We start from the raw sequence: 25,327 nt of genomic DNA on the forward strand, positions 1-25,327 counted from the left end.
TCGTGTGTGCCTATGTACAGCAGCAGATGGGTCAAAGGCCTCTTAGGGCCATCTTATGTTGGGTTTCTGTACTGGTCACCCTACTTCCTCTATGAATTTTATGGACCCTCTTCATCTACCAGCCTGCTCCCATGGCCTAATGTAATTCTAGCAGTATAGCAACTGACCCTATTTTATGGCCATTTCTCTTTAATTGGACATCTTGAGTCTGTAACACTAAATTCTGTTTCTCAATCTCTGGTCACCATTTTTTGTTAATAAATTCATTGACTCACTCAACAACAAGGTTGCAGGCTTGCATAACACGAGGAACAGAGTTAACCTGGTTTCAGTAATGATTAGCTGGCACATTTTAGAGTTTATTTCTGTTGTAGTGCAGACGTAAAAAAACACAACTGATCTTGCTCGAACAGTGTGTAAACACTAGTACCATCTAATAGCACTATGGCAACAAAGAACTTTAGAGCACATGTAACTCATTGGGACAAGTTTTGGCTCTTCATCATATCAATGATAAAATACACACTATGGTCACTGTGGTCATCCAATGGTGGGAGGCTGAGGGTGGGAGGGGGGGGGGAATGTTAGCTGAAAAACACTGATCCTTCAAATAAAAAAAAAGCCGTTCATGGGTGCCATTAACCTCCTTATGCTTTGCTGAAACAAAACTTCAATCTTTGCCCAGTAGAAGCAAGACTAATCTTTAAAGAACCAACAAGGCATCCAAACATTAAAGCCACAGTAAACATTTACAATAAAATTCTGGTTAGATCAGTCAGCAAAAGGTTAAAATTGGAAACAACTATATTTGAATGCAGTGCAGACTTGTTTTGTATTTTTATTAAAAGTCAAATGCAAAAACTTGATAAAAGATTATTTACTATGACCCAAGAACGAAGACACCAAATCTACTCGTAACAAAACTGAAACCTCCTCAAAAACAGTCAGCTGTAGAAGACAGCTGGTTACCCCTACTACCCAGTATTTGAGAAAGGAAGGCATCTGAGGGACTGAGGTTATGAAGAGGAAAAGGAGGGTGAACCACCCTCCCTTGGTGTGAATCTGTTAAAGGACCAACGACCAGCGATTCTGCTCAGTTGTTTTACAACCTTTTAAGAATGAGTAGAGCAAATGAGTTGAATTGACAGCCTATTTTGACCAACTACATGAAGTTCAGGTTAATCTTTTCTGCTGGTTCTGAAACCTAGAACTTGAGCCCAGACTGAGATTCATCCCTTACATATACTTAAAACTGTCTGGCTATCTAGCTATTTTAATTTTAAACAAAGAATCAATGCAGGAATGAAGACTTGTGTTATATAACTCAAGTTCTCAACACATTTATACTTATTAATTTATATAAATTAATATTCAGTAAGCATGTTTGTAATAAAGTAGTACAGGGAAAAACACAAAGTTATCTGATCTCCTTCTAAGATGGCTATTGATGATCAGACCGGGTGGGATTGTATACAAAGGGACTGCATTCATTGCATAAACACCACTTTATGGTTCTTTAGGATGTTGTGTTGACTCTTCTGTCAATTTCCACAGTGGTTCCATTCATCCCTACGCTTGGGAGGCTCCTGAAGGGAAAGCAAGATGCAAAATGTAGAAATTAACACATACATTTGCATGTTTAAAAAAACCCCAAAATTTAACTGGAATAAATAAATAGTTACCATGTTGCCAATGAGTAAGTAGCACAGAAGTGCAGTTGGGAACAGATGGACAGGCAGAAAGCGCTCAGAAAATTCACTACAATGGAAAAACAACTTGGTGACACCATTGTGTCAGTCTGCTGCTGGGATCAACTAGAACTGGGATTGCGCTGTTCAGGAAACTGGTATGAATGCAAATTGTAAGTAATAAACTGAGCCCCCTTCAGATAAGTGGGAAACAAAATGAAGAGTCTAGTGTTTTGAACAATGAAATAGGGAAGTAGCAGCATGCACAACACAATGCAATTCAATTCACGAGAACCGAACATGTAGTGCAGATAATACACTTTGACAAGTTGGAATTCCACTGGACAGATTTGAGAAAACCAGCTTACAGCTATAGTCAGTAGAATATTAGCTTGCTTCAGGAGGCACCATTGCCAGAATCAGGAAGTTAGAGTTTTGCGTGCATTTGTAGGACTTGAGCACATAAGATCATAAGACCATAAGACATAGGAGTGGAAGTAAGGCCATTCGGCCCATCGAGTCCACTCCGCCATTCAATCATGGCTGATGAACATTTCAACTCCACTTACCCGCATTCTTCCCGTAGCCCTTAATTCCTTGTGACATCAAGAATTTATCAATTTCTGCCTTGAAGACATTTAGTGTCCCAGCCTCCACTGCACTCTGTGGCAATGAATTCCACAGGCCCACCACTCTCTGGCTGAAGAAATGTCTCCGCATTTCTGTTCTGAATTTACCTCCTCTAATTCTAAGGATATGTCCACGGGTCCTAGTCTCCTCACCTAACGGAAACAATTTCCTAGCGTCCACCCTCTCCAAGCCATGTATTATCTTGTAAGTTTCTATTAGATCTCCCCTTAATCTTCTAAACTCCAATGAATACAATCCCAGGATCCTCAGCCGTTCCTCATATGTTAGACTTACCATCCAGGGATCATCCGTGAGAATCTCTGCTGGACACGCACATGATTTAGGTTCACACTCCACTGCAGTAGTGAGGGTTGTATTTTCAGAAGTGCCAACCATCAAATGAAATGTTACACTGTTCTGCTCATTTAAGTGTAAATCCCAAGGGACTATTTGAAGAGCAGAGAGTTATCTAAACTCTTCACTTGGAGTAGCAACAAGATTAGCATGCAGATCACCTCTTGGCAGCATTCTGATATTACTGCATACAAAATGGCTATACATTTGCTGACATGACAGTCACTCCACTTCAAGGAAAGCGTCTTGCAGAAAATGGAGGTGCCTGAGAAATGTGGTAAATTGCCAAATAAATAATTTTAGTTTCCTACCCAGCCAAGATATACACTACTAGCAGGGGAAGAACAGTGAAATACTGCATGCAGCAGCAAATTACATAATGGATGTTTCCAGATTTTTGCTATTTCTGTAGGTGTCAGACCTACCCATCAGTGCTTCAGGTTTCACTGCCTTGCATAATAAACCTTTCTTTAAAAAAATACATGACTGATTTCTTTACCCCTCCTCTACCAACATTTATTATATTGAAAGGAATTGGGGAATTGGATGATTTAAAAAAAAAGTAAAATCAGGAACACAAGTCATACCGTTGTGACTGGAGCTCTATCAGGACTGAATTCTCTGTTCTTGTTTCATTTGATATTATATATTCCTCTGCTGGCTCCTCTGAGTGTGTGACTGCTTCCTGTACTTGCTGCTTCTGTGCTGAACCCCTGGCAGTGAGAAACTGTGCCAGTCGTGCTCGCTCCCGAACAGACTCTGCTAATTTTTCCCAGGCATCTGTTGACATGACAGAACTGATTTCTTCCTCGAAACCTGGATGTTCTTCATAAAATAATAAATGCCTTGAACGAACTGTAGGAAGAAAAATGGTGACAATTTAAAGCTACATCTATGTCCTTCACCACTAAGCCTGCCAACAAATTTTCTTATCAAATAACTCAGATTGTCGAATAGGACAGCTTTCTACACACTAGCAAAATACCAGATGTGAAGTACAGCAAACAAGAAATCAAAGGTTTTCACACAGGAGACAGTAAAACGATCAGATTTCAGTTTATGTGGGCTCAAGCATGCTAAGTGGCATTCCAAATTGCGACATCTAGATCTTTGCTGCATGTAGGTTTACTATACAAGCTCATGCACATCAAAACCATTCCTGATTTGTGAGAAAAAAAAGCCATTTTTCTTTTAGTAGTTGACATGAACTATTGGATGTTGAGAAACAGAAGTTTGTTAATATTTGCAGGTCACCCCTGGGATTCATCCATTATTTGCAGGGAGTCCTATACACTGAAAAAAAACAATGCTCTGTGAAAATGGTGTTTTCTTGTAAACTGTGACCTTCTGCTGAGATAAAAATCACAGCTCTGACAAAGATAAATTGCCGATTCAAAAAAAAAGCCCAAGTGAATCACAAATTTACTGCTCATTGATTAGATGATGAAGAAATACTAGACAATTACTTGTAAACACCATTGACACAGCAATGCCTGAGACATTGTTGAGATGTATGTACTGATAAATGCTGGACATGGCCATAATATAAGCTTAAAAATGTGTTGCTGGAAAAGCGCAGCAGGTCAGGCAGCATCAAAGGAGAAGGAGAATCGACGTTTCGGGCATAAGCCCTTCTTCAGGAATGGCTTGAAGAAGGGCTTATGCCCGAAACGTCGATTCTCCTTCTCCTTTGATGCTGCCTGACCTGCTGCGCTTTTCCAGCAACACATTTTTAAGCTCTGATCCCCAGCATCTGCAGTCCTCACTTTCTCCATGGCCATAATATAAGTATGTCTGAAATGAAAGATGCAAAGATGATGGTGTATCAGGTGTTTGTTGATTTGCTTGCTCTCTTTTCTCAATTTTTCCTTCATTCTCCTTCAAGAATAAAAATAACTGACTTGAAATAAATGATGAACAAAACGACGTTTAAAGGAGGAAGTTATTTTTCTTAACTAGAATTTTTGTCGCAGGTGGAACTGGTAAAGGAAGAAAACATTTGCATGCTAACACCTGACAATAAATACGTGTTGGTTCAGAACAAGAAAATGTTATTCTAGAAATGCAAATTCTCTTCGTTATGGAAATCAGATTTGGCACTTGTGTCAAGATTAGAATTAAGATACAGGCAAATAAATACTGTTTAATATTAATGTCAAGGAACTATAAAAAGGAGGAAATTATGTTCAGTATAAAATGAACAATGGAAACATCAGCCCAGATTGTGTGGTCAGCATCGCAGAGGATATGTCTAACTTTGCGATATAATCTGCCCACTGACCATTTTATCCTTTCCACCTTCCAGTGCTGACCCCAGCAGCGATGAAGAAACAAACACAGACTGTAGTCAAATAGACGGATTGATTCCAGTGCAGCCATGCCTCTTTGTCATGTCTTAAACTGAAGACATGCATAGTCGTCGTCTTCCACTGCAGTATTTATTTGAATATTAATATTAATAAATAGAGCTGACAACCGCAGCACTGCACAACCTCCACTCACTGATGGCATCAAACTCCACTACCTTTCCCTCACCATGGTTAGATTCACCATCTTTAACCTCATTCCTCACCTCCACCAACAGCACACACCTCCACAACCCCCTCATCCCCTGGCCCCCACCAACATCACTTGCCATTTCTCCAAAAACATTTAATCTCCTCTTACCCCTAATAACATTCACTCCCCCGTGACAGCATAGACAGTCTTTCTTCATTCACCAATGGAATTCACCTACCTTCCTCCATCCCCAAGGTATTCACACCTCTCAAAAATGCTCAACCTTCCCACCCCATTACCAAGAGTGCTGCAGTGCTTTGACATCCTAGCTGACTTAGGAGTTACACTGTTCAGCGGGGTTTATACATGCTATGAATTAACTCCAAGTAAATCTGTGTTAAAATCTGGGTCAAGTATCGAGCATACGGCGCATGTCTCCATGGTTTAAACTTCCCGCATATGTACTGTGGACTTGGGCATGTCAGGACTTCCTCAGGGTCATGATGTTGGAGTGTTCCTTCATGTGGTAGGGACATTATGTAGTTTCTGCAATACAAGGCAAAAACAGATTGAACCAAATTCATTCACAGAGATCAGTGCTGGGTCCAGTTTTGTTGATTTAGAGGAGAATATAGAAGACATGGTTAGTAAGTTTGTGGATGACACCAAAATTGGTGATATAGTGGACAGTGAAGACGCATATCAAAGTTTACAATTCAGTTGGGTCAACGGGCTGAAGAGTGGCAGGTGGAGTTTAATCTGAGTAAATGAGAGATATTGCATTTTGATAAAACAAACAAAGGCAGACTTCTCCAATTAAATGTTGAGCATTGGATAGAACAGAAACCGAGGAACTCAGGTACATAATTCTTTGAAGTTAACATCACATATAGATAGGGTGGTTAAGGCAGTGTTTAGCACACTTGACATTCTAGCTGACTTAGCACTCTTCTGTGTCCAGTTCTGGTCTCCCTGTTACAGGAAGGATATTATTAAGCTGGGTACAGATAAACTGAATGGCTGGGGGCATATTTTTAAGGTGAGTGAAGAAAGGTTGAAAGAAGATAAGTAGTTCGTGTGTGGAATGAACTTCCAGAGGAAATGGTGGATGTGGGTACAGTTACAACATTTAAAAAACATTTAGGTAAGTATATAAATAAGAACTGTCTGGAGGGATATGGGCCAAGTGCCAGCAAGTGGGATTAGTTTAGTTTGGGATTATGGTTGGCATGCACTATTTGGTCCAAAGGATCTGTTTCCAGGCAGATTGTAAAGGAGAACCTTAAAGGTAGCAAGAGAGGTGGAGATCCATTGGAGTTTAGGGAGAAAATTCCAGAATGTGTAAACTTGCTGGCGAAGATATAGCTAGTTAACAGTGAGTCAAAAAGTTGGGAATCCACTTAGTTCAGAGTCAGAAAAAGAAAGCTGTGGGGGTTGTAGACTGGTAGGGCTCAAAATGATGTGGAGAATTTTAAATTGAAAACATTGGGGGAACCAGAAATACAAGAACAATGAGTGTGGCTTGGTGCAATGGAGGAGGCTGAATGGAAGTTTACGGAGGGTGGCAGATGACAAAGAGATCACGGGGCTGGGGTGTAAGGGAAGGTGACAAAGAGGAAGAAGCTGAAAACATAGTTAATACTTTCTATAACTCAAATGCTCTTAAAAACAATGTTGTTCTTGTCCATGGGGCACAGCTGCTCTAGTGGGTAACAGTTGTCAGAACAGTAAATTTAGTAGAAGAGGATGTGACTGTAGGACCAATTCAGGGAGATGATAGAAATAAAAAGAACATGTTAATGATAATCATGGAAAAGCTTGGATTTCTTAGACAGGATGAAGAACCAGATACAATTAAAATATAAAGTACAGGTCATTCTGGTATAACATGTTTCATCAATGCGCATTGGCTACATGCGACTGATGAATTGTGGATGCTGTTTAGATGACATAGAACATTACAGCGCAGTCCAACCCCTTCGGCCCTCGATGTTGCACCGAACACATGGAACCAATATGAAACCCAGCTCACCTACACTTTTCCATTTTTGTCCATATGCCTATCTAATGACCATTTAAATGCCCTTAAAGTTGGTGAGTCTACTACTGTTGCAGGGAGTGCGTAAAGAAACTACCTCTGACATCTGTTCTATGTCTATCACGCCTCAACTTAAAGCTATGTCCCCCCCCGTGCTAGCCATCACCATCCTAAGAAAATGGCTCTCACTGTCCACCCGATCTAACCCTCTGATTATCTTATATATCTCAATTAAGTCACCCATCAACAATCTGCTCTCTAACGAAAACAGCCTCAATTCCCTCAGCCTTAGTGGGCGGCAAGGTGGCACAGGGGTTAGCACTGCTGCCTCACAGCGCCAGAGACCCGGGTTCATTTCCCGCCTTAGGCGACTGACTGTGTGGAGTTTGCACGTTCTCCCCGTGTCTGCGTGGGTTTCCTCCGGGTGCTCCGGTTTCCTCCCTCAGTCCAAAGATGTGCAGGTCAGGTGAATTGGCCATGCTAAATTGCCCGTAGTGTTAGGTAAGGGGTAAGTGTAGGGGTATGGGTGGGTTACGCTTCGGCGGGTTGGTGTGGACTTGTTGGGCCGAAGGGCCTGTTTCCACACTGTAATGTAATCTAATCTAATCTAACCTTTCCTCATAAGACCTGGCCTCCATACCAGGCACCATCCTAGTAACGCAAACTTTCTACTGAAGGGGTATTGTAATTTTCTATAGCGATCTTCTATAGTATGATTTTCCACAGCGGTTTTTCATAGTGCAAAGTTGCAGAGGAATGCACTGTACAAAGTACAATCACTTAATGAGTATACTTGATGACTCTTTAATGTAAAACTGCTTGGTGAATTTAACTCGCGTCAGCTAACTACAATGGGTGGATGCTGAAGTCAGTTTTAATCATCTAAGTTCCCGTGTTATTGAATCTGATTCAAATATTGTTAGAAGTGAGTTTCACTATGTGGACTGCAGCCACATTGTATTGTTCTATAGCATGCGACTTAGATACAGGAACTGATGATCATCATTAACTTTCACAAGAATTATACAAGTTAGAAGTTAGAACAATTTTCTGCTTATAGAAATATTGATTTCAACATCAATCACAAATATACCATCAATTCCTCAGCAACTGTAAAGCAGAATCCAATCTGCAATTGTGCAGGATTGCTACTTCTGATAGTACATTCAAACTGACCGAGTACAAATTTCTATTACAATGAATTGCATTATTGCATTCTCTTCCAGCTAGCTAATCACAGAACTGAAAGAAAATCTCATTTGAGACCAGAATGAGGATCATTACAATTGGAATCAGACTTTGGCAGATTGCATCACACAGATCATTTGCAAGAGCTGCCTGTATTCCAAAGGTCATTAAAACACTTCAGAGTATTTGACCACCTTATTGTCTTCAACATACAATCAAATGTCCTTGAGGTGCAACAAAGTTTATGGAGCTATACATTGGGGAAATTTCCAGCAAACAAAAATCTAGCGTTACCTCCAATCTTTCCCTTTTCTACCTTTGTTGATGCAACAGCTCAAAATGTACATTTGTTGTTTCCTCACTACTTTGGATTATCACATTATATTAAGTAATTCTCTGGTGTAATTCAGTCATAGAGTCCTACAGCATGGAGATAGGCCCTTTGGCCCAAACTGGTCCATGCTAACCAAAATGTACAACCACTCTAACCCCATTTCCCAGCACTTAGCCCAAATGTTTCTAAACCTTTCCTATCCATCCAAATTTGTCCAAATGCCTTTTAAATGTTGTTAATGTACCTACCTCAATCACTTCTGCTGGCAGCTCATTCCACATGCATACCACCCTCTGTGGAAAACAGTTGCCCCTCAGGTTCCCTTTAATTCTTACCCCTCTCACCTTAAACTGATGCCCTCCAATCTTCAATTTCCCAACCCTGGGAAAAAGACTGAGTGCATTCACCCTATCCATCCCTCTCATATTCTTATACATCTCTATAAGGTTCCCCCCTCAGTCTACTATGCTCTAAAGAAAGAAGTTCTAGTTTGTCCAACATCTCCCTATAACTCAGACCCTTGAGCCCTGGCAAAATCCTTGTCCTCATTCTAAATGCTGTTTATTTATATCACCACCTGACCATATCAACAAATGTGCAATCAGAAATTGCAGCAGGATTACATTATATCTGGAGCAGAAGGTAGATCTTGGTCTCCTTTCTTAAGGATTTAATTAGAAACAATTCAGAGGAAGTTCTGAAAGGGAAATCTGATCAGGAAGTGTTGGGCCTGCTCAGCCTATACCTAAGTCAGAATGCAGCCCATGGAAGTTACTTAAAAATGTGTTTGGACCAAGGAATTAGTTGCTGGTTTCTAAACATAAAAGCTCATACCTAAATTTTTAGCTTGTGCTTAACATGGTACATATTAAGTGAGTATTAGAGTCATAGAGATGCACAGCATGGAAACAGACCCTTCTCTCGAACTCATCCATGCCGACCAGATATCCCAACCCAATCTAGTCCCACCTGCCAGCACCCAGCCCATATCCCTCCAAACCCTTCCTATTCATATACCCATCCAGATGCCTTTAAAATGTTGCAATTGTACCAGCCTCCACCACTTCCTCTGGCAGCTCATTCCCATACACGTACCACCCTCTGCGTGAAAAAGTTGCCCCTTAGGTCTCTTTTATATCTTTCCCCTCTCACCCTAAACCTATGCCCTCTAGTTCTGGGCTCCCCCACCCCAGGGAAAAAACAATTCCCTGATAGTTTATTTAAAATAAAAGAGTTGAGCAAGTTAGCACTGATCCCTGATCAGTTTCAAGTCTGTAGAGCTTGGAGCTAGAAGCACCAATCAGCTCATAAATACCAACCTTCAACCTATAAAGGAGAGCTGCTGAGAGGCCATTACCAAATTTTACTTTGGAGATTAAGAAAATTGAACTCTACCAAAAATAAAACCTCAAATGTCAGAGGCTGGCTCTAGCTTACCAGTGGCTGCATATGACTCTTGTGTCGAATCCTGGACAGGGAGCACTGATTTTGTCACTGAAGAGGAGAATGGGTCAAATCTGTTACTGAAACTCCCCAGTGCAATGGCAAAGCACAGCACCACAATCTGCAACAATAAACAAATGAGAGGATTAGAATAATCAGGGAAATGATGTATTATTCTTGATCGTGTAACAGCAAATTTATATGTTTAATAAAAATCTAGAAAAGGTTTAAATTGCTGTCTTAGTTAGATATGGCACTTTGCATTCTATATATTCTTAACTCAAAGTCACTCAAACTACATGGTTCCACATTTCTTGATAATTAAGTTTACATTGAGGTTAATATTGGTTGATTCAACCTGCTAGATACCCCAGCATAAAAATGGCTTCAAAGTATTTTAAAAAAAATTAGATTAGATGCCCTACAGTGTGGAAACAAGCCCTTCAGTCCAACATATCCACACCGACCCTCTGAAGAGTAACCCACCCAGACCCATTTCCCTCTGACTAATGCACCTAACACTATGGGCAATTCACCTAACCTGCACATTTTTGGACTGTGGGAGGAAATCGGAACACCCAGAGGAAACCCACACAGACAAGGGGGAGAATGTACAAACTTCACACAGCCAGTCACCCGAGTCTGAGTCCCTGGCACTGTCAGGCAGCAGTGCTAACCACTGAGCCACCATGCTGCCCCTTATCAAGGTAAGTCTGTAATTACATTATTAAATGCTGAAATACAGCTGATGATTAACAAGGTTATTGGCAAGCATGGGAGGGGTCTGGTTTATTTATCAAAACTGCATAAGATTTTAAAAATATAAGCAAAAAGCAAAATGATGGGTGGGCCTAGCTAACATGGTGCAGTACCACTTACTAGTCTGACATCTACAGCATGATTGGCAATGTCAACATAGCATGTTCTCATTAGAAATATTGACAAAAAAAAAGACTCAGATATAATTGAGCATGGACTGCTTTCTCTAATGATGGAAATGTTCAAGATTCTGTTAAAATGGCACCAGGTTTGAAGGATTTCAAATAAGTGGAAAGGCTTGAGAAACAGGAATTGTTGTCCTTAAGAGTTGAGAACTTTATGTTGGAAATTTTTCTGGAAAACACTAAATGAAGGGAATGACAAAAGCAGATTGAGTAGGATCTTTCAAAATGAAATTAAAACATAGGACTTAGGAGCAGAGTAGGCCATACGGCCTTTCAGGCTTTCCCCACAATTAGATATGATGGTGGGATGTGGTGTGTAAACACTTTGCTAGTGGGAATGGAGTTTCAGGATTATGACCAGCCTCAGTCAGGATGGTATATAGCTTGGAAGGCAATTTGTAGGTTGCGATGTTCCAATGCATTATGTTGCCTAGGTGGCAGGGGTTGTAAGATTGGATCACTTCTGATTCTTCTAAACCCCAGCGGGTACACGGGCAACGTCTTAAAAAAATAACTCACTCTTGAGATTGAAGGGGTTAAGTAAATTAGATGTATACAGAGAAACCTCGATTATCTGAATATCGGATTATCCGAAGAAGATCTCAAGGTCCCGATAGAAACATTACATCAAAAAGGTGTTTCAACACTGTTCGCGTATTTTGTTTACAGTGATTAAAAGTGAACCCGACTCACTGAACTGCTGCAGAGAACATTGATGGGAGCCCAGGCACTATCTCCAAATGACTGACCACCTGCGCACTCACTCTCCCTCACCACAGTTTCCCTGGAGTTCAGTACAAGTGATGTACCCTAAACATGTATGTATGTATGTACGCGCGTGTGCAAGCGATTTAGAGACTCCACCCCCCCCCCCCCCCCACAAAGGTAGCAGCAGTCTTACTGTTGTTGTCCAGTCTGGCTGCCCCGGAGAGGGGATGGGGTTATGGGGTGGCCGAATTAGATTAGATTAGATTAGATTAGATTACTTTACAGTGTGGAAATAGGCCCTTCGGCCCAACAAGTCCACACTGCTCTGCCGAAGTGCAACCCACTCATACCCCTACATTTACCCCTTACCTAACACTACGGGCAATTTAGCAAGGCCAACTCACCTGACCTGCACATTTTTGGACTGTGGGAGGAAACCGGAGCACCCGGAGGAAACCCACGCAGACACGGGGAGAACGTGCAAACTCCACACAGTCAGTCACCTGAGGCGGGAATTGAACCCGGATCTCTGGCGCTGTGAGGCAGCAGTGCCACTGTGCCGCCCACAGATGGGGGTCGGAGGCGCGGTCGGTGGGTGGGATTGGACAGCATCAGGTGCAGACGAGGACGGTGTTGGATGGGGTTGCGGGTGGAGGGGTTGGGAGGGTGGACAGAGTTGTGGGTGGATGGGGGTGGTATGCTGTTGTCAAGTCTCCTGAGCGGTGAGGAGACTTTAGCTGTGTCAATCCCTTTGAACTGATTGGGGCATGGGGATGTATAAGCTTCAGCAATGCTGTAGCTCTCTTACACACAAGTGTGTCTCTGCTCAGAAACAACCCCTGAGACAGGGAGAGGGAGCAAGGCAGGCAGAGTGAGGAGAAAGGAAACTTCAGAAAACTCCGAGCCCCAAAGGAGAGGCAGTGAATCAATTAACCGAATAATTAGTTATCGGAACCAAATAGTGCCCGCCCATCTCATTCAGATAATCGAGGTTCCTCTGTACTTGAAAAGTAATAACTTGCTGAGGACGGAAAGCAACAGTGGAACTGTGCGGCTCTTTCAGAAAGCTGGCATTAGCTTGACACACCACTTCCTTCTGTACTCTACGATTCTGAGAGCTGTACTTATCCAAAATGGGCATATAAATTAAGTTACGTTAACACAGATACTGTTCAAAGTTAGAAAGAATGTATTGTACAAAGCATTGCTCAGAATCTATTCAGAGTACCACATTGCTGTCTTTACTGTCAATCATTCAAGTTCATTTAATTTTTCAAATTATTCACCAAAACTGACCAGATATCTCAAGCTTGCATTCGCAAATATAAAAGAACCACTGTAAAGACAAGGTTGTTAAAAAGTGCAGCAAGACTGACCAAGTAGTCCTGAAAGAAGTCAAAATAATCTTGTGTGGAAGAATGCTCAGTAAAGTATCTCCTACTCAAGACTGTGTTGACTTAAAGAGCTGGAAGAGTCAGATTTCTAATATTACAGAAAATAGCACTGCAATATACGAGGATGCAAAATTAAATACTGAACCCTTATAACTATGCTGAGTGATAAAACGTTGTTTCAGCGTGGATTCTTACTTTAGGTAATGACTCCACAAACATTAAGTACAGAAACTGTTAAACAGCATGGGTAGCCATTTCGTGCTTCTGAAACAGCCAGGACAGATGCCAGCACTGCGCATCAAGGACAGAGAAAGCTCCCTGACACTTATCAATTGGCAGAGAACTGGATAACATCTTGTTTCCCCATTTTAAACATAAAATCAAAGGGAGATTATTTGCAGAAATCCCACACAGAAAAGATCAGATTCTCAGCCAGCAGGTGGGGTCAAAAGAATTCCAGTAATTCTCAGGTCTCACATTTATTTTAAACAGATACAGAAGACGTTGCTGACATTTTAATGCTTGAAATCTCTTAAAATGGTGCATTCCCTCTGGTGACCGAGGCTTGCTCTTCTGTGGAGGGTCAGAACCAAGAAGAATTTCTAACATTTTGTTTCATTTCAATATATTAATAGCAGAGTAATGCTTGCTTTTACCATTAAGCATGTGCTGGTTTGTGTGCTGGCCATCTTGCAAGGTCTGGGCACCTTTCCTGCCACTAGGACCTGGAGTCCTTGTAGCTGCTGGAGCAAGGATCTGAGAAACAAAATGTTTATCACACTATTAGTCAATGACAGTGAAGGGTTTTATAGCCAAATAGATATTATTTTCCCAAATCAGATTCCGCCTTCAAGGTTAATTTTCTGAGAACACAGAAAAACGTCCACATGAGAGAAATCAATACCAGATAGATAGCGCTCTCTTCAGGAAACTGTGTCAGTTTCATGCTAGACAACACTGATGGACACTGTTTTAATATTAAAAGCTGGCAGATGGTGATACTGTAGGATAAAAGCAATTGTGTCAGATTAAGAATGCGCAAGTTTAAAAAAAACGCTTGAATTTATATAGCGGATGAGGGATTTCAGTTATGTGGACAGACTAGAAGGCTAGGATTGCTCTCAGAGAAGGGCAAATTGAGGGAATTTAAGGGGAGATTTATTTGCTGGCTTATGGGGAAGACAAAGCATATAGAATAAAAAAAAAGATCTCTTTTTAAATGGATTAGGTAAAAACAATGACTGCAGATGCTGGAAACCAGACTCTGGATTAGTGGTGCTGGAAAAGCACAGCAGTTCAGGCAGCATCCGAGGAGCAGGAAAATTGACGTTTCGGGCAAAAGCCCTTCATCATGAATACAGGCAGAGTGCCTGAAGGGTGGAGAGATAAATGAGAGGCGGGTGGGGGTGGGGAGAAAGTAGTATAGAGTACAATAGGTGAATGGGGGAGGGGACGGAGGTGATAGGTCAGGGAGGAGGGTGGAGTGGATAGGTGGAAAAAAAGATAGGCAGGTAGGACAAGCAAGAGCTTCAGGGCAGAGGAAATGACCTGGGAGTTGCAGTGGGAAATAGCCTTTTAAAGTTTTTCTGAATCAACTTGCTCTGACATGTTACGATATTCCTCAGTGCCAGATGGACTTCAATCTTGCCTGTAGATGGGGTCACCATCACTGCACCACCAGTGTCATTCAAACAGTCTTTTATGCTGCAAGTTTCATTGATTCTATTACTCACAGGAAAGACAACTACTGGTGACTTTGAAGTTCAAATACTGTGTTTTTTTTCGCAGGTTGAAATTGCCTGCAAATATGCAAAAGTAACATTGCCTATTATCTAGATACCAAGTCGAGAAACACAAGTGTATTAGTTCTCTCCAATGGCAATGATCCAAAATTGAAAGCCAGAAATAGACCTCGGCATGTATTAGAAGAATGGACGAATATTTTGACAGGAACATTATTTATCAAACAAACTATGGGGAGGCACTAAATTAATTAATAATCTAGCGATAATACTGAGACCCAGGTAGCATCCTGGTGACCTGATTTGAATCCCAACACTGCAGATGGTGAAATTTGAACTAAAAAAAGTTGCGGAATTAAGAGTCTAATTATGTCCATGAAACCATTGTCAATTGTTGCAAATATATTCACTCATGTCATAGAGTCATAGAGATGTACAGCATGGAAACAGACCCTTCGGTCCAACCCGTCCATGCTGACCTGCCATCCTTACCTGGTCTGGCTGACATGCAACTCCAGACCCACAGCAATGTAGCTGACTCTTAACTGCCCTCTGGCCTATTAGGAATGGGCAGTAAGTGCTGGCCTAGCCAATGAAGTCTACATCCCATGAATGATTTTTAAAAAAAGTTCCCACCCACCGTACAATATGGATCATTATGAATGGTTGGGTAATACCATTATTTACCACAGTGAAGTCAAATCTGCCAAGAAGTGAGAACACCAACAAAAAGGACCTTGTCCTCACCAATCTACCTGCTGATCCTTGACAATATTAGTAGCATAGGCCAAATCAGTCTGTGGACACAGTCTCCTCTTCATATGAAGGATACTTTGTGTGGCATTGTTTGTGTGGCATGGTGGCCCAGTGGTTAGTGCTGTTGCCTCACAGTGCCAGGGACCTGGGTTCGATTCCAGCCTCAGGCGCCTGAGTATGTGGAATTTGCGCATTCTCCCTGTTTCTGCATGGGTTTCTTCCCGCAGTCCAAAGTTGTACCGGTTAGGTGAATTGGCCATGCTAAATTGCCCATAGTGTTCAGGGGTGTGTAGGTTAGTGTATTAGTCATAGGAAATGCAGAGTAATAGGATAAGGGAATGGGTCTGGGTGGGCTATTCTTCGGAGGGTCGGTGTGGACTTGTTGGGCCAAATGGCCTATTTCCACACTCTAGGGATTCTATGACACACTGAATTTTACCCATCATGAGGGAAGCGAGTTATTGCAAGGTTTTCTGTTGGTCTCTCAGGATATTTGGGGGCCGCTGAAGAGGAGTTTATGAGTTACAAGCAGTGAGTGATGAGGGGTGGACAGATTAGACTCCACATTAGGAGCAATGCTTTTAGCTATGCTGCTGGGAAGGCAATTCAGCTGTATGGGGTTTGTAGGGTGAGGACTGAGGGAAAATCTGCAGAAGCTGAATAACTATGTAGCAAAGGGTCAGTGACACCCTAAGAGCTCATGACAGGCCACGTGCATTGTTCAGTATAGCAAGAGTTGCAATTGTAATTGTGCAAGATAAGAGCATGGAAAAACCACAGGAGAGGTACTGGCTTAGTGTAACTGGCTGTTTATGAAAAGCTGGAGTTGTGCCTGACAGGGAGAATGATTTCAGAGTCCCAGGGAGATGTGATTCAATCAGAGCTGGAGCAGACCGTAAAGGTGTTTCAATGCCGGATTGGCAGAAGTGAAGAATTGGGATCCCTTGCGAATGACCCAGCACATCATGAATGTTTTCTTTTGGAGGTGGGGGAGAGATTGGTGAGAAATCTGCAATATCTTTCTTGATCCTTTTTTCTGATTGATGTGGGGCTTTGAGGGGCATGTGGTCACAGTCAATCAACCATATTGACTACTGTTAATTTTGAGTGATAGAAACAAGTTATGCATGTACTGTAGATTGTATTACTGATTTAATGTTGTACAGTAAATGTTATTGCGGTTGCTTAAACCCAGAGGATCTTGTGGCTTTGTTGTTAGCTTAATAAGTTTTCTGGATCTCACACTTGGTCTGCTTTAAAAACAAAAATGCTACTTGTCCAGATTATAACATAAAAATAGGGAACAAAACATGTGGTAATTACCACTATGTTAAATGGGATTAATTCAGATCAGAAATAGCATTCAAAACTGGTATCAATGAGTCACTAAGGATAGTCAACAGCACAAGAATTGTGTTCCACCACAACATGTAAGCTGAATATCCCTCACTCTGTGCAACAGTTTCTTCCCCCAAGCCATCAGGCTCCTTAACACAGTATGATCAGACTCTTTCCCATCTGAAATTCTTTGCATGACTTCGAATTGCTGCTAGGAAAATGTCTATTATTTATCATTCTTCTATTACACTGAAACTTGCATGTTTTGCACTCCTCATGCACTTTATGCCGTGTACGAGTGTGTAGTCGGTGCTGTCCATGTAGCACCCTCGGTCTGGAGGAACACTGTCTGGTTTTTATTGTATCTGTTGTATGTGGTAGAAATGACAAATAAAAAGCTACTACTACCACCACCACAAGCTGGGGTACCAACCTTGACTCATTGTAGATACTCCAAAATTGGAGGTGCAAACCTGGTGAGGCTACATCATCGGATGATAAGCGTAGAGTCACAGTTATACAGCACAGAAACAGGCCGTTCAGTCCATCTTGTCTGCACTGACCAGATATCCTAAATTAATTTTGTCCCATTTGCCAGCATTTGGCCCATGTCCCTCTAATCCCTTCCTTGTCATGTACCCATCCAGATGCCTTTTAAATGTTACAATTGTACCCTCTCCACCACTTCCTTTGGCAGCTCATTCCATACATGCACCACCCTCTAAAAGAAAAACTTGCCCTTTAGGTCAGTTTTCAATCTTTCTTCTCTCACCTGAAAGCTAAGCTGTCTACTTTTGGACTCTGCTACTCTGCGAAGGAGACCATGGCTATTCACCCAATCCATGCTCCTCATGATATTATAAGCCTCTCTTAGGTCAGAGCTAAACAAGACACAAGATCAAAGCTCAGCAGTCCTCAGCCCTGCATCCTGTCTTGGTGGGGGGGGGGGGGGGGGGGGGGGCAACTAAATGACTAAATGAGTGAAGGTGGCTCCACAACATTCCCACCATGCCAGTGCAAAGGACAAGGCTGAAGTGTTTGTAAGAATCCTCTGACAGAAATGCCAAGTCAATAATCTAAATTGATCTCAGCATCACAGATGTCAATTTAAAATGTAAAATAAAACAAAGAACCGCGGATGCTTGAGATCTAAAACGAAGACAAAAATTGCTGGAAGTACTCATCAGGTCTGGCAGCATCTGTGGGGAGAAAGCAGAGTTAACATTTCAAATTTGGTGACTCTTCATCCGAGCGCTATCTTCTGATGAAGAGTCACTGGACTTGAAATGTTAACCCTGCCTGCCTACCCCACCCTCAGATGCTGCCAGACCTGAGTTTCACCAGCAATTTCTGTTTTTGTGTTAATGGGATTCAATTCACATGATATTAAGAAACAGCTAAAGTTATGGACACAGCAAAGGCCATGAGCCCAATAACATCCAGATTATAGTGCTGAAGACTTGTGCTCTAAAACTAACTGCACCTCTAAGCCAAGCTAACCCAATCAGCTGCAATACTGACATCTATCACTATATCACTATGCCAGCCATCTAGGGGTTACCATTCACCTGAAACCGAATTAGACTAACCATATAAATACTGGAATCCTGCAGTAAGTCTCCTCCTGATTCCCCAAAGCCTGTCCACCATCTACAAGGCACAAATCGGGAGTGTGATGCATACTCCCCACTAGCCTGAATTGAAGCAGCTCCAATAACATGAAAGAAGTTTGACACCAACCAGCCCTCTTGAGTATTTGTGGACGTGGTGCAATTCACTCTCTGCATACCATTAGCTATTGTTTGACTTCTGAATGGACTTTTCAAATTTTAAATCTAATGTTGATCTTGTTTTTTGCATACCTTCTTTGCAGCCATAACTTTGCTATCTTCACTCTGTTCAATCACCCAATGAATGACATTTGTATGCTATGATCTGCCTGTACTGCATGCAAAACAAAACTAGTCACTGTACTTAGATGCATGTGACAATAATAAATCAAATCAAACGAAAGCGGAGTAGCTGCAGTATGTACCATCTACAAAGATGCACTGCAGAAATTCACCAGGGCTCCTCAGACAGCACCTTCCAAACCAATGACTACTTTCCTTTAGAAGGACAAGGGCAAAGATATAATGGGAACACCACCATCTGCAAGTTCTCCTCCAAGCCACTCACCATCCTGACTTGTTAATATATCAGAAGTCACCAGGTTATAGTCTAACTGATTTATTTAAAATCACAAGCTTTCAGAGCGTTGCTGAAGGAACAGCGCTTCAAAAGCTTGTGATTTTAAATAAACCTGTTGACCTATAATCTGGTGTCATGTGACTTTTGACTTTGTCTAACCCAGTCCAACAGCAGGATCGCCGTATTATGGAAATATGTCACCATTCCTTCGGTGTTGCTGGGTCAAATCCTGGAACTCCCTCCCTAATTGCATTGTGGATCTATCTACAGCTCATGGACTGCAGCAGTTCAAGGAAGTAGGTCACCATCACCTTAGGGCAACTAGGGATGGGTAATAACTGATGGCTCAGCCAATGACACCTACATTAATGAATGAATAAAGACAATATATAACTACTGTGGCTGCAAGAGGCAGTTCAGAGGCTGGGAATTCTGCTCACAATTTACAAGGTTCGTCACCTGCCGAGATGAGTGCTGCTCCAACAAAACACAAGCAGCTTGATACTAGGACTATGTTTAGAGATGTAATCCAGCACTGGCTCATACTGTAGTTGGGCTGCAATAAGGGAGCAAACAGATATCAAGCAAGACACTAATACATAGAAGTAATTGCTTGGTACTGCATAACTTAAAAACTGTTAAAAAGGGGACTCAAAGTTGAAACCTTTCATCTTACAGTCATCAGGACTGGGACGGAAGCCTTTGTAATGGAACACCAATTTATACATAGGCTTGGTTCATTAAATCATGGCTAGCATGGAGATGTAGCGACTGACTTTAACTGTTGATTTTAGCTCACTTATTAGGTCTGAGGGTTAATCAACTACACTGGCCCAACCAACTGATCAATACCCTCTTTTCATGTTGTATAAATTGGTGTTCTCTTTCAAAGTTTGGCTTCTTGCATTCGAGTCCTGATGAGAATTTTTGACTGTGTCCTTTTATAGTAAGGTTTAAGTACATGGAGGCATTCTCACCTGTTTGCTTTTTCCAAATTTTCCACCTTTCTACGGAGTTCGCTGTTTTCATTTGAACAAGATTCCACCCTGGGAAGGAGAAAGATGGGATATCAAAAAACAATAAATGTTATCAATGTTACTATTTAGGAAAGGGATCAACTGTTTTATTGAACTTTTCTTGCTATTGAGGAGGGAAATGGGTAGATAATAATTTATCAGTTGAGTATTTCAAGAGAAAATGGATGCAGTCCGTCAAACCTGCTGTTAAAGAGGGATTGACGTACTTCACAATTTATCTTTCTCAAATGGATTGTTCTTCTTCCCAGACAACTAACCAATATTGCTCTTGGAATAGTTTCAGTTCTACTCCAAGCAACCTTCCAATTGTACATTGCCTTGGCTTTGTGCCTCCTTACAGCTACCATGCTAAGCCAGGCAATTCAGTTAAATGGGAAGATGAAATGTATACATAATTAGTTCAGTGAGAAGTGGCAGCATCTTCAAACCCACTTATTACAGCAATCTCACTATCATGGATAATCTTTTACAATGCCACCTCAACACACAGTTACAGAGGTGAGAGACAGAATCCTCCTCATCATTGTGACATCCAAACTGGCCAATAAACCACTTTCTTTGTTATTTAGAAAAACGTACAGGCAATTTACATGCAGCTGAGTCGAGTTGAAAAATTATTCAATACAAAACTATAGAAGAGCTCATTAGCAGCAACGTTATCAGCAATACCATGGACTTTGCACAATTACAGGCTTACTTCTTTTCCAGCGTGTCCATGTATTCTTTTTTCTTTCGCCTGCTTTCTTGGGCGGAGATCTACAAAAAAAAATTAGCACAGCTGGTTTGCAATCTGAGAAAATATGGTCATGAGAACTGATAATAGACATTCATGATTTATAATCATTTTACAAATACATTAAGGACAAAAGAGTAACTGAGGAGAGAATAGGGCCCCTCAAAGATCAGCAATGCGGCCTTTGTGGGGAGCTGCAGAAAATGAAAGAGATACTAAATGAGTATTTTGCATCAGTATTTACTGTGGAAAAGGACATGGAAGATATAGACTGTAGGGAAATAGATGGTGACATCTTGCAAAATGTCCATATTACAGAAGAGGAAGTGCTAGATGTCTTCAAACGCATAAAAGTGGATAAATCCCTAGGACCTGATCAGGTGTACCCTAGAACTTTGTGGGAAGCTAGAGAAGTGATAGCTGGGCCTCTTACTGAGATATTTGTATCACTGTTAGTCACAGGTGATGTGCCGGAAGACTGGAGGTTGGCTAATGTGGTGTCACTGTTTGAGAAGGGTGGTAAGGACAAGCCAGGGAACTATAGACCAGTGAGCCTTATGTCAGTGGTGGGCAAGTTGTTGAAGGGAATCCTGAGGGACAGGATATACATGTATTTGGGAAGGCAAGGACTGAATAGGGATAGTCAACATGACTTTGTGCATGGGAAATCATGTCTCACAAACTTGATTGAGTTTTTTGAAAAAGTAACAAAGAGGATTGATGAGGGCAGAGGGGTAGATGTGATCTGCATGGACTTCAGTAAAGCGTTCGACAAGGTTCCCCATGGGAGACTGGTTAGCAAGGTTACATCTCATGGAATACAGGGAGAACTAGCCATTTGGATACAGAACTGGCTCAAAGGTAGAAGACAGAGGGTGGTGGTGGAAGGTTGTTTTTCAGACTGGAAGCCTGTGACCAGTGGAGTGCCACAAGGATCGGTGCTGGGTCCTCTACCTTTTGACATTTTTATAAATGATTTCGATGTGAGCATAAGAGGTACAGTTAGTAAGTTTGCAGATGACACTAAAATTGGAGGTGTAGTGGACAGCGAAGAAGGTTATCTCAGATTACTACGGGATCTTGATCAGATGAGCCAATCGGCTGAGAAGTGGTAGATGGAGTTTAATTCAGATAAATGAGAGGTGCTGCATTTTGGGAAAGCAAATCTTAGCAAGACTTATCCACTTAATGGTCAGGTCCCAGGGAGTGTTGCTGAACAAAAAAAACTTGAGTGCAGGTTCATAGCTCCTTGAAAGTGGAGTTGCAGGTAGATAGGATAGTGAAGAAGGCATTTGGTATGTTTTCCTTTATTGGTCAGAGTATTGAGTATAGGTGTTGGGAGGGCATGATGCGACTGTACAGGACATTGCTTAGGCCACTGTTGGAATATTGCATGCAATTCTGGTCTTCTTCCTCTCAGAAAAGTGTTGTGAAACTTGAAAGGGTTCAGAGAAGATTGAGATTACTTTTATTTTTACTTACTTACTTACAGTGTGGAAACATGCCCTTCGGCCCGACAGGTCCACACCGACCCGCCAAAGCGCAACCCACCCAGACTCATTCCCTTACATTTACCCCTTCACCTAACACTACAGGCACTACAGCCAATTCACCTAACCTGCACATTTTTGGATTGTGGGAGGAAACAGGAGCACCCAGAGGAAACCCACGCAGACACAGGGAGAATGTGCAAAGTCCACACAGTCAGTCGCCTAAGACGGGAATTGAACCCGGGTCTCTGGCGCTGTGAGGCAGCAGCGCTAACCACTGTGCCACTGTGCCGCCCACAAGGATGTTGCCAGGGTTGGAGCATTTGAGCTATAGGGGGAGGCATAATAGACAGAGGTTGATTTTCCCTGGAGCGTCGGAGGCTGAGGGGTGACCTTATAGAGGTTTACAAAATTATGAGGGGCATGGATAGGGTAAAGAGGCAAAGTCTCTTTGACTCTGGGGTCGAGGAGTCCAGAACTAGAGGACTTAGGATGAGAGGGGCGAAAGATATAAAAGAGACCTATGAGGCAACTATTTCATGCAGAGGGTAGTACATGTAGATTAGATTAGATTAGATTAGATTACAGTGTGGAAACAGGCCCTTCGGCCCAACAAGTCCACCCCTACCCGCCAAAGCGAAACCCACCCATACCCCTACATTTACCCCTTACCTAACACTACGGGCAATTTAGCATGGCCAATTCACCTGACCCTGCACATCTTTGTGACTGTGGGAGGAAACCGGAGCACCCGGAGGAAACCCACGCAGACACGGGGAGAACGTGCAAACTCCACACAGTCAGTCGCCTGAGGCGGGAATTGAACCCGGGTCTCTGACGCTGTGAGGCAGTAGTGCTAACCACTGTGCCACCGTGCCGCCCACTGTATGGAATGAGCTGCCAGAGGAAGTGGTGAAGGCTGGTACAATTGCAACATTTAAGAGGCATCTGGATGGGTATATGAATAGGAAGGGTTCGGAGGGATATGGGCCAGGTGCTGGCAGGTGGGACTAGATTGGGTTGGGATATCTGGTCAGCATGGACGGGTTGGACTGAAGGGTCTGTTTCCATGCTGTACATCTCTATGACTCTAATACTCACTTAATATGTACCATGTTAAGCACAAGCTAAAAATTTAGGTATGAGCTTTTATGTTCAGAAACCAGCAACTAATTCCTTGGTCCAAACACATTTTTAAGTTAACTTCCATGGGCTGCATTTTCAGCTTTTAAATTCTTCACCTATTGCAGTAATTGATCCACTCTGGTTAAGACACATGGATTTCAGCAACATTTTAGTACTGTGTCATGTTCAACACATTCCTAGGTGATACTCGGTCACCTAGAGAGATAATTGTAATTAGATGTTTTCCGCTTGCAAAAAACACATGCTCTTGCATTTTCAGCAAAACACTACATGGGGCCATGAGAACACTAGCAATGTTTCAAAATGTTTATTTTTGAATAGGTGTTTGTGAGTACAGAAATTGAGTACTGCTGAAATAAAGAAACAGTTTATTGAAATCTTTTGTCTTGCACCCATTAGGACAATTCATAATGAATACTAAAGCAAAGGGAAAATATTTATCCAGTATGAGGGGAGAGTGCTGATAGATGACAAGTGGACTCTGCTAAAGATGCTGTTATGTGCACCAATGAAGGATGATTAACAGTGAACTGCTGAGCTTTTTCGATTTTAAACCAGGCAGGGGGATTCTGATTAATCTCTTCTTATATAGCATTTTACTTGCAATTTACAAGACATTGCGTGCAGTATTTCTTGAGTGCATGATGCAAAAACTTGGACAAAATGCATCTTCTTTTCAGCAATACACATATTTATCTCCTGTTACCTTGTTCTTAATTTTTCTGCGTATCTTCTTGAGTGCCTTCTCTTCTGCTTTTGTCAGTGGTAGTTTGACAGGGACCGGGTACCCTTCTGCAATCAGAGTCCGTTTCTCTTCCTCTGTCAGCATCAGAGGTCCTGACGAGCCTTGTAGCTTCTGCATTAGAGAACAGTTCAGTTATCTCATTTAAGGGCTTTCACTCAATCCCAATTATTCTTGTGGAATTCACATGATTGAGTTATTTCATGTTTGAACCACACGTAAAATTAGATTCTGGGGCGTGAAGGTGAGGCTGAAAGCAAAGGACCAGGCCAGAAATGGATCACAGTATTCTTGTAAAGACAGGAAAAACATTCAAACTCTTTACAGCTTCATTTAAAAACAAACATGTGAATTTCTGGTATTAAAGCGGGGTAGGCTTGAGGCTGACTCATTTCAAAAGTTATCCATGATTCAGTTTTATATTCAATATCTCCCTGTTATCATCATATCCAAAGTTACAGGTAAGACTGACAGCACCTAGCTTTCTTCTCACAGTGGCAAAATGATAGGAATGTGGGTGTGTGTATTACTTAGTGCGTATCTTACATGTGGTGCAGTGAGAAGAGGAGAGCTGGACAGAGCGGATGGTGCACGAGCTATGCATTTTGCCATGGGCTGTGGTTGGACAGGATCCGGTGATTGAACAGAACGTGTTGGGCTTTGTCCACCCTCACAATCGCTGCCATGGCTGCTCGGTGGCGTTGGTGGCAACTGGAGAATCTCGGTTTCTGCTGCAAAGGGAAAAAAACATCACAGTCACCACGGGAACAGGGGTCAGTCACTGTAAGCTGTCCCCAGGACAGAGGGAGCAAGCTGACGAGGTGCGAGAGAGTTTAACTCTATTTACAGTATTTCAACAACGACACAATACACATACAATATCGTGAGGGGGAGGGTTAGAGAGGAGGAAGGAGGAAGGAGAGGGGTGAGGGG

General features: G+C 42.0%; 1 protein-coding gene across 2 annotated transcripts in view; it reads right to left on the reverse strand.

Moving 5' to 3' along the window:
• Nucleotides 1-895: 895 nt before the first annotated feature.
• Nucleotides 896-25,327, reverse strand: part of creb3l2 (cAMP responsive element binding protein 3-like 2) — a 92,083-nt gene continuing 67,651 nt past the window's right edge. For both annotated transcript variants that reach the window (XM_043708944.1, XM_043708945.1), the window contains 8 exons: nucleotides 24,941-25,125; nucleotides 24,359-24,508; nucleotides 20,981-21,039; nucleotides 20,224-20,292; nucleotides 13,877-13,976; nucleotides 10,169-10,295; nucleotides 3,260-3,527; nucleotides 896-1,586 (listed from right to left, as the gene is read on the reverse strand). In XM_043708944.1, the coding sequence (XP_043564879.1) occupies nucleotides 1,517-1,586; nucleotides 3,260-3,527; nucleotides 10,169-10,295; nucleotides 13,877-13,976; nucleotides 20,224-20,292; nucleotides 20,981-21,039; nucleotides 24,359-24,508; nucleotides 24,941-25,125 (1,028 nt within the window). In that variant the 3' untranslated portion in view covers nucleotides 896-1,516. The remainder of the gene's footprint in view (nucleotides 1,587-3,259; nucleotides 3,528-10,168; nucleotides 10,296-13,876; nucleotides 13,977-20,223; nucleotides 20,293-20,980; nucleotides 21,040-24,358; nucleotides 24,509-24,940; nucleotides 25,126-25,327) is intronic.

The sequence above is a fragment of the Chiloscyllium plagiosum genome, chromosome 19, assembly GCF_004010195.1.
Source record: "Chiloscyllium plagiosum isolate BGI_BamShark_2017 chromosome 19, ASM401019v2, whole genome shotgun sequence".
Lineage (NCBI taxonomy): Eukaryota > Metazoa > Chordata > Chondrichthyes > Orectolobiformes > Hemiscylliidae > Chiloscyllium > Chiloscyllium plagiosum.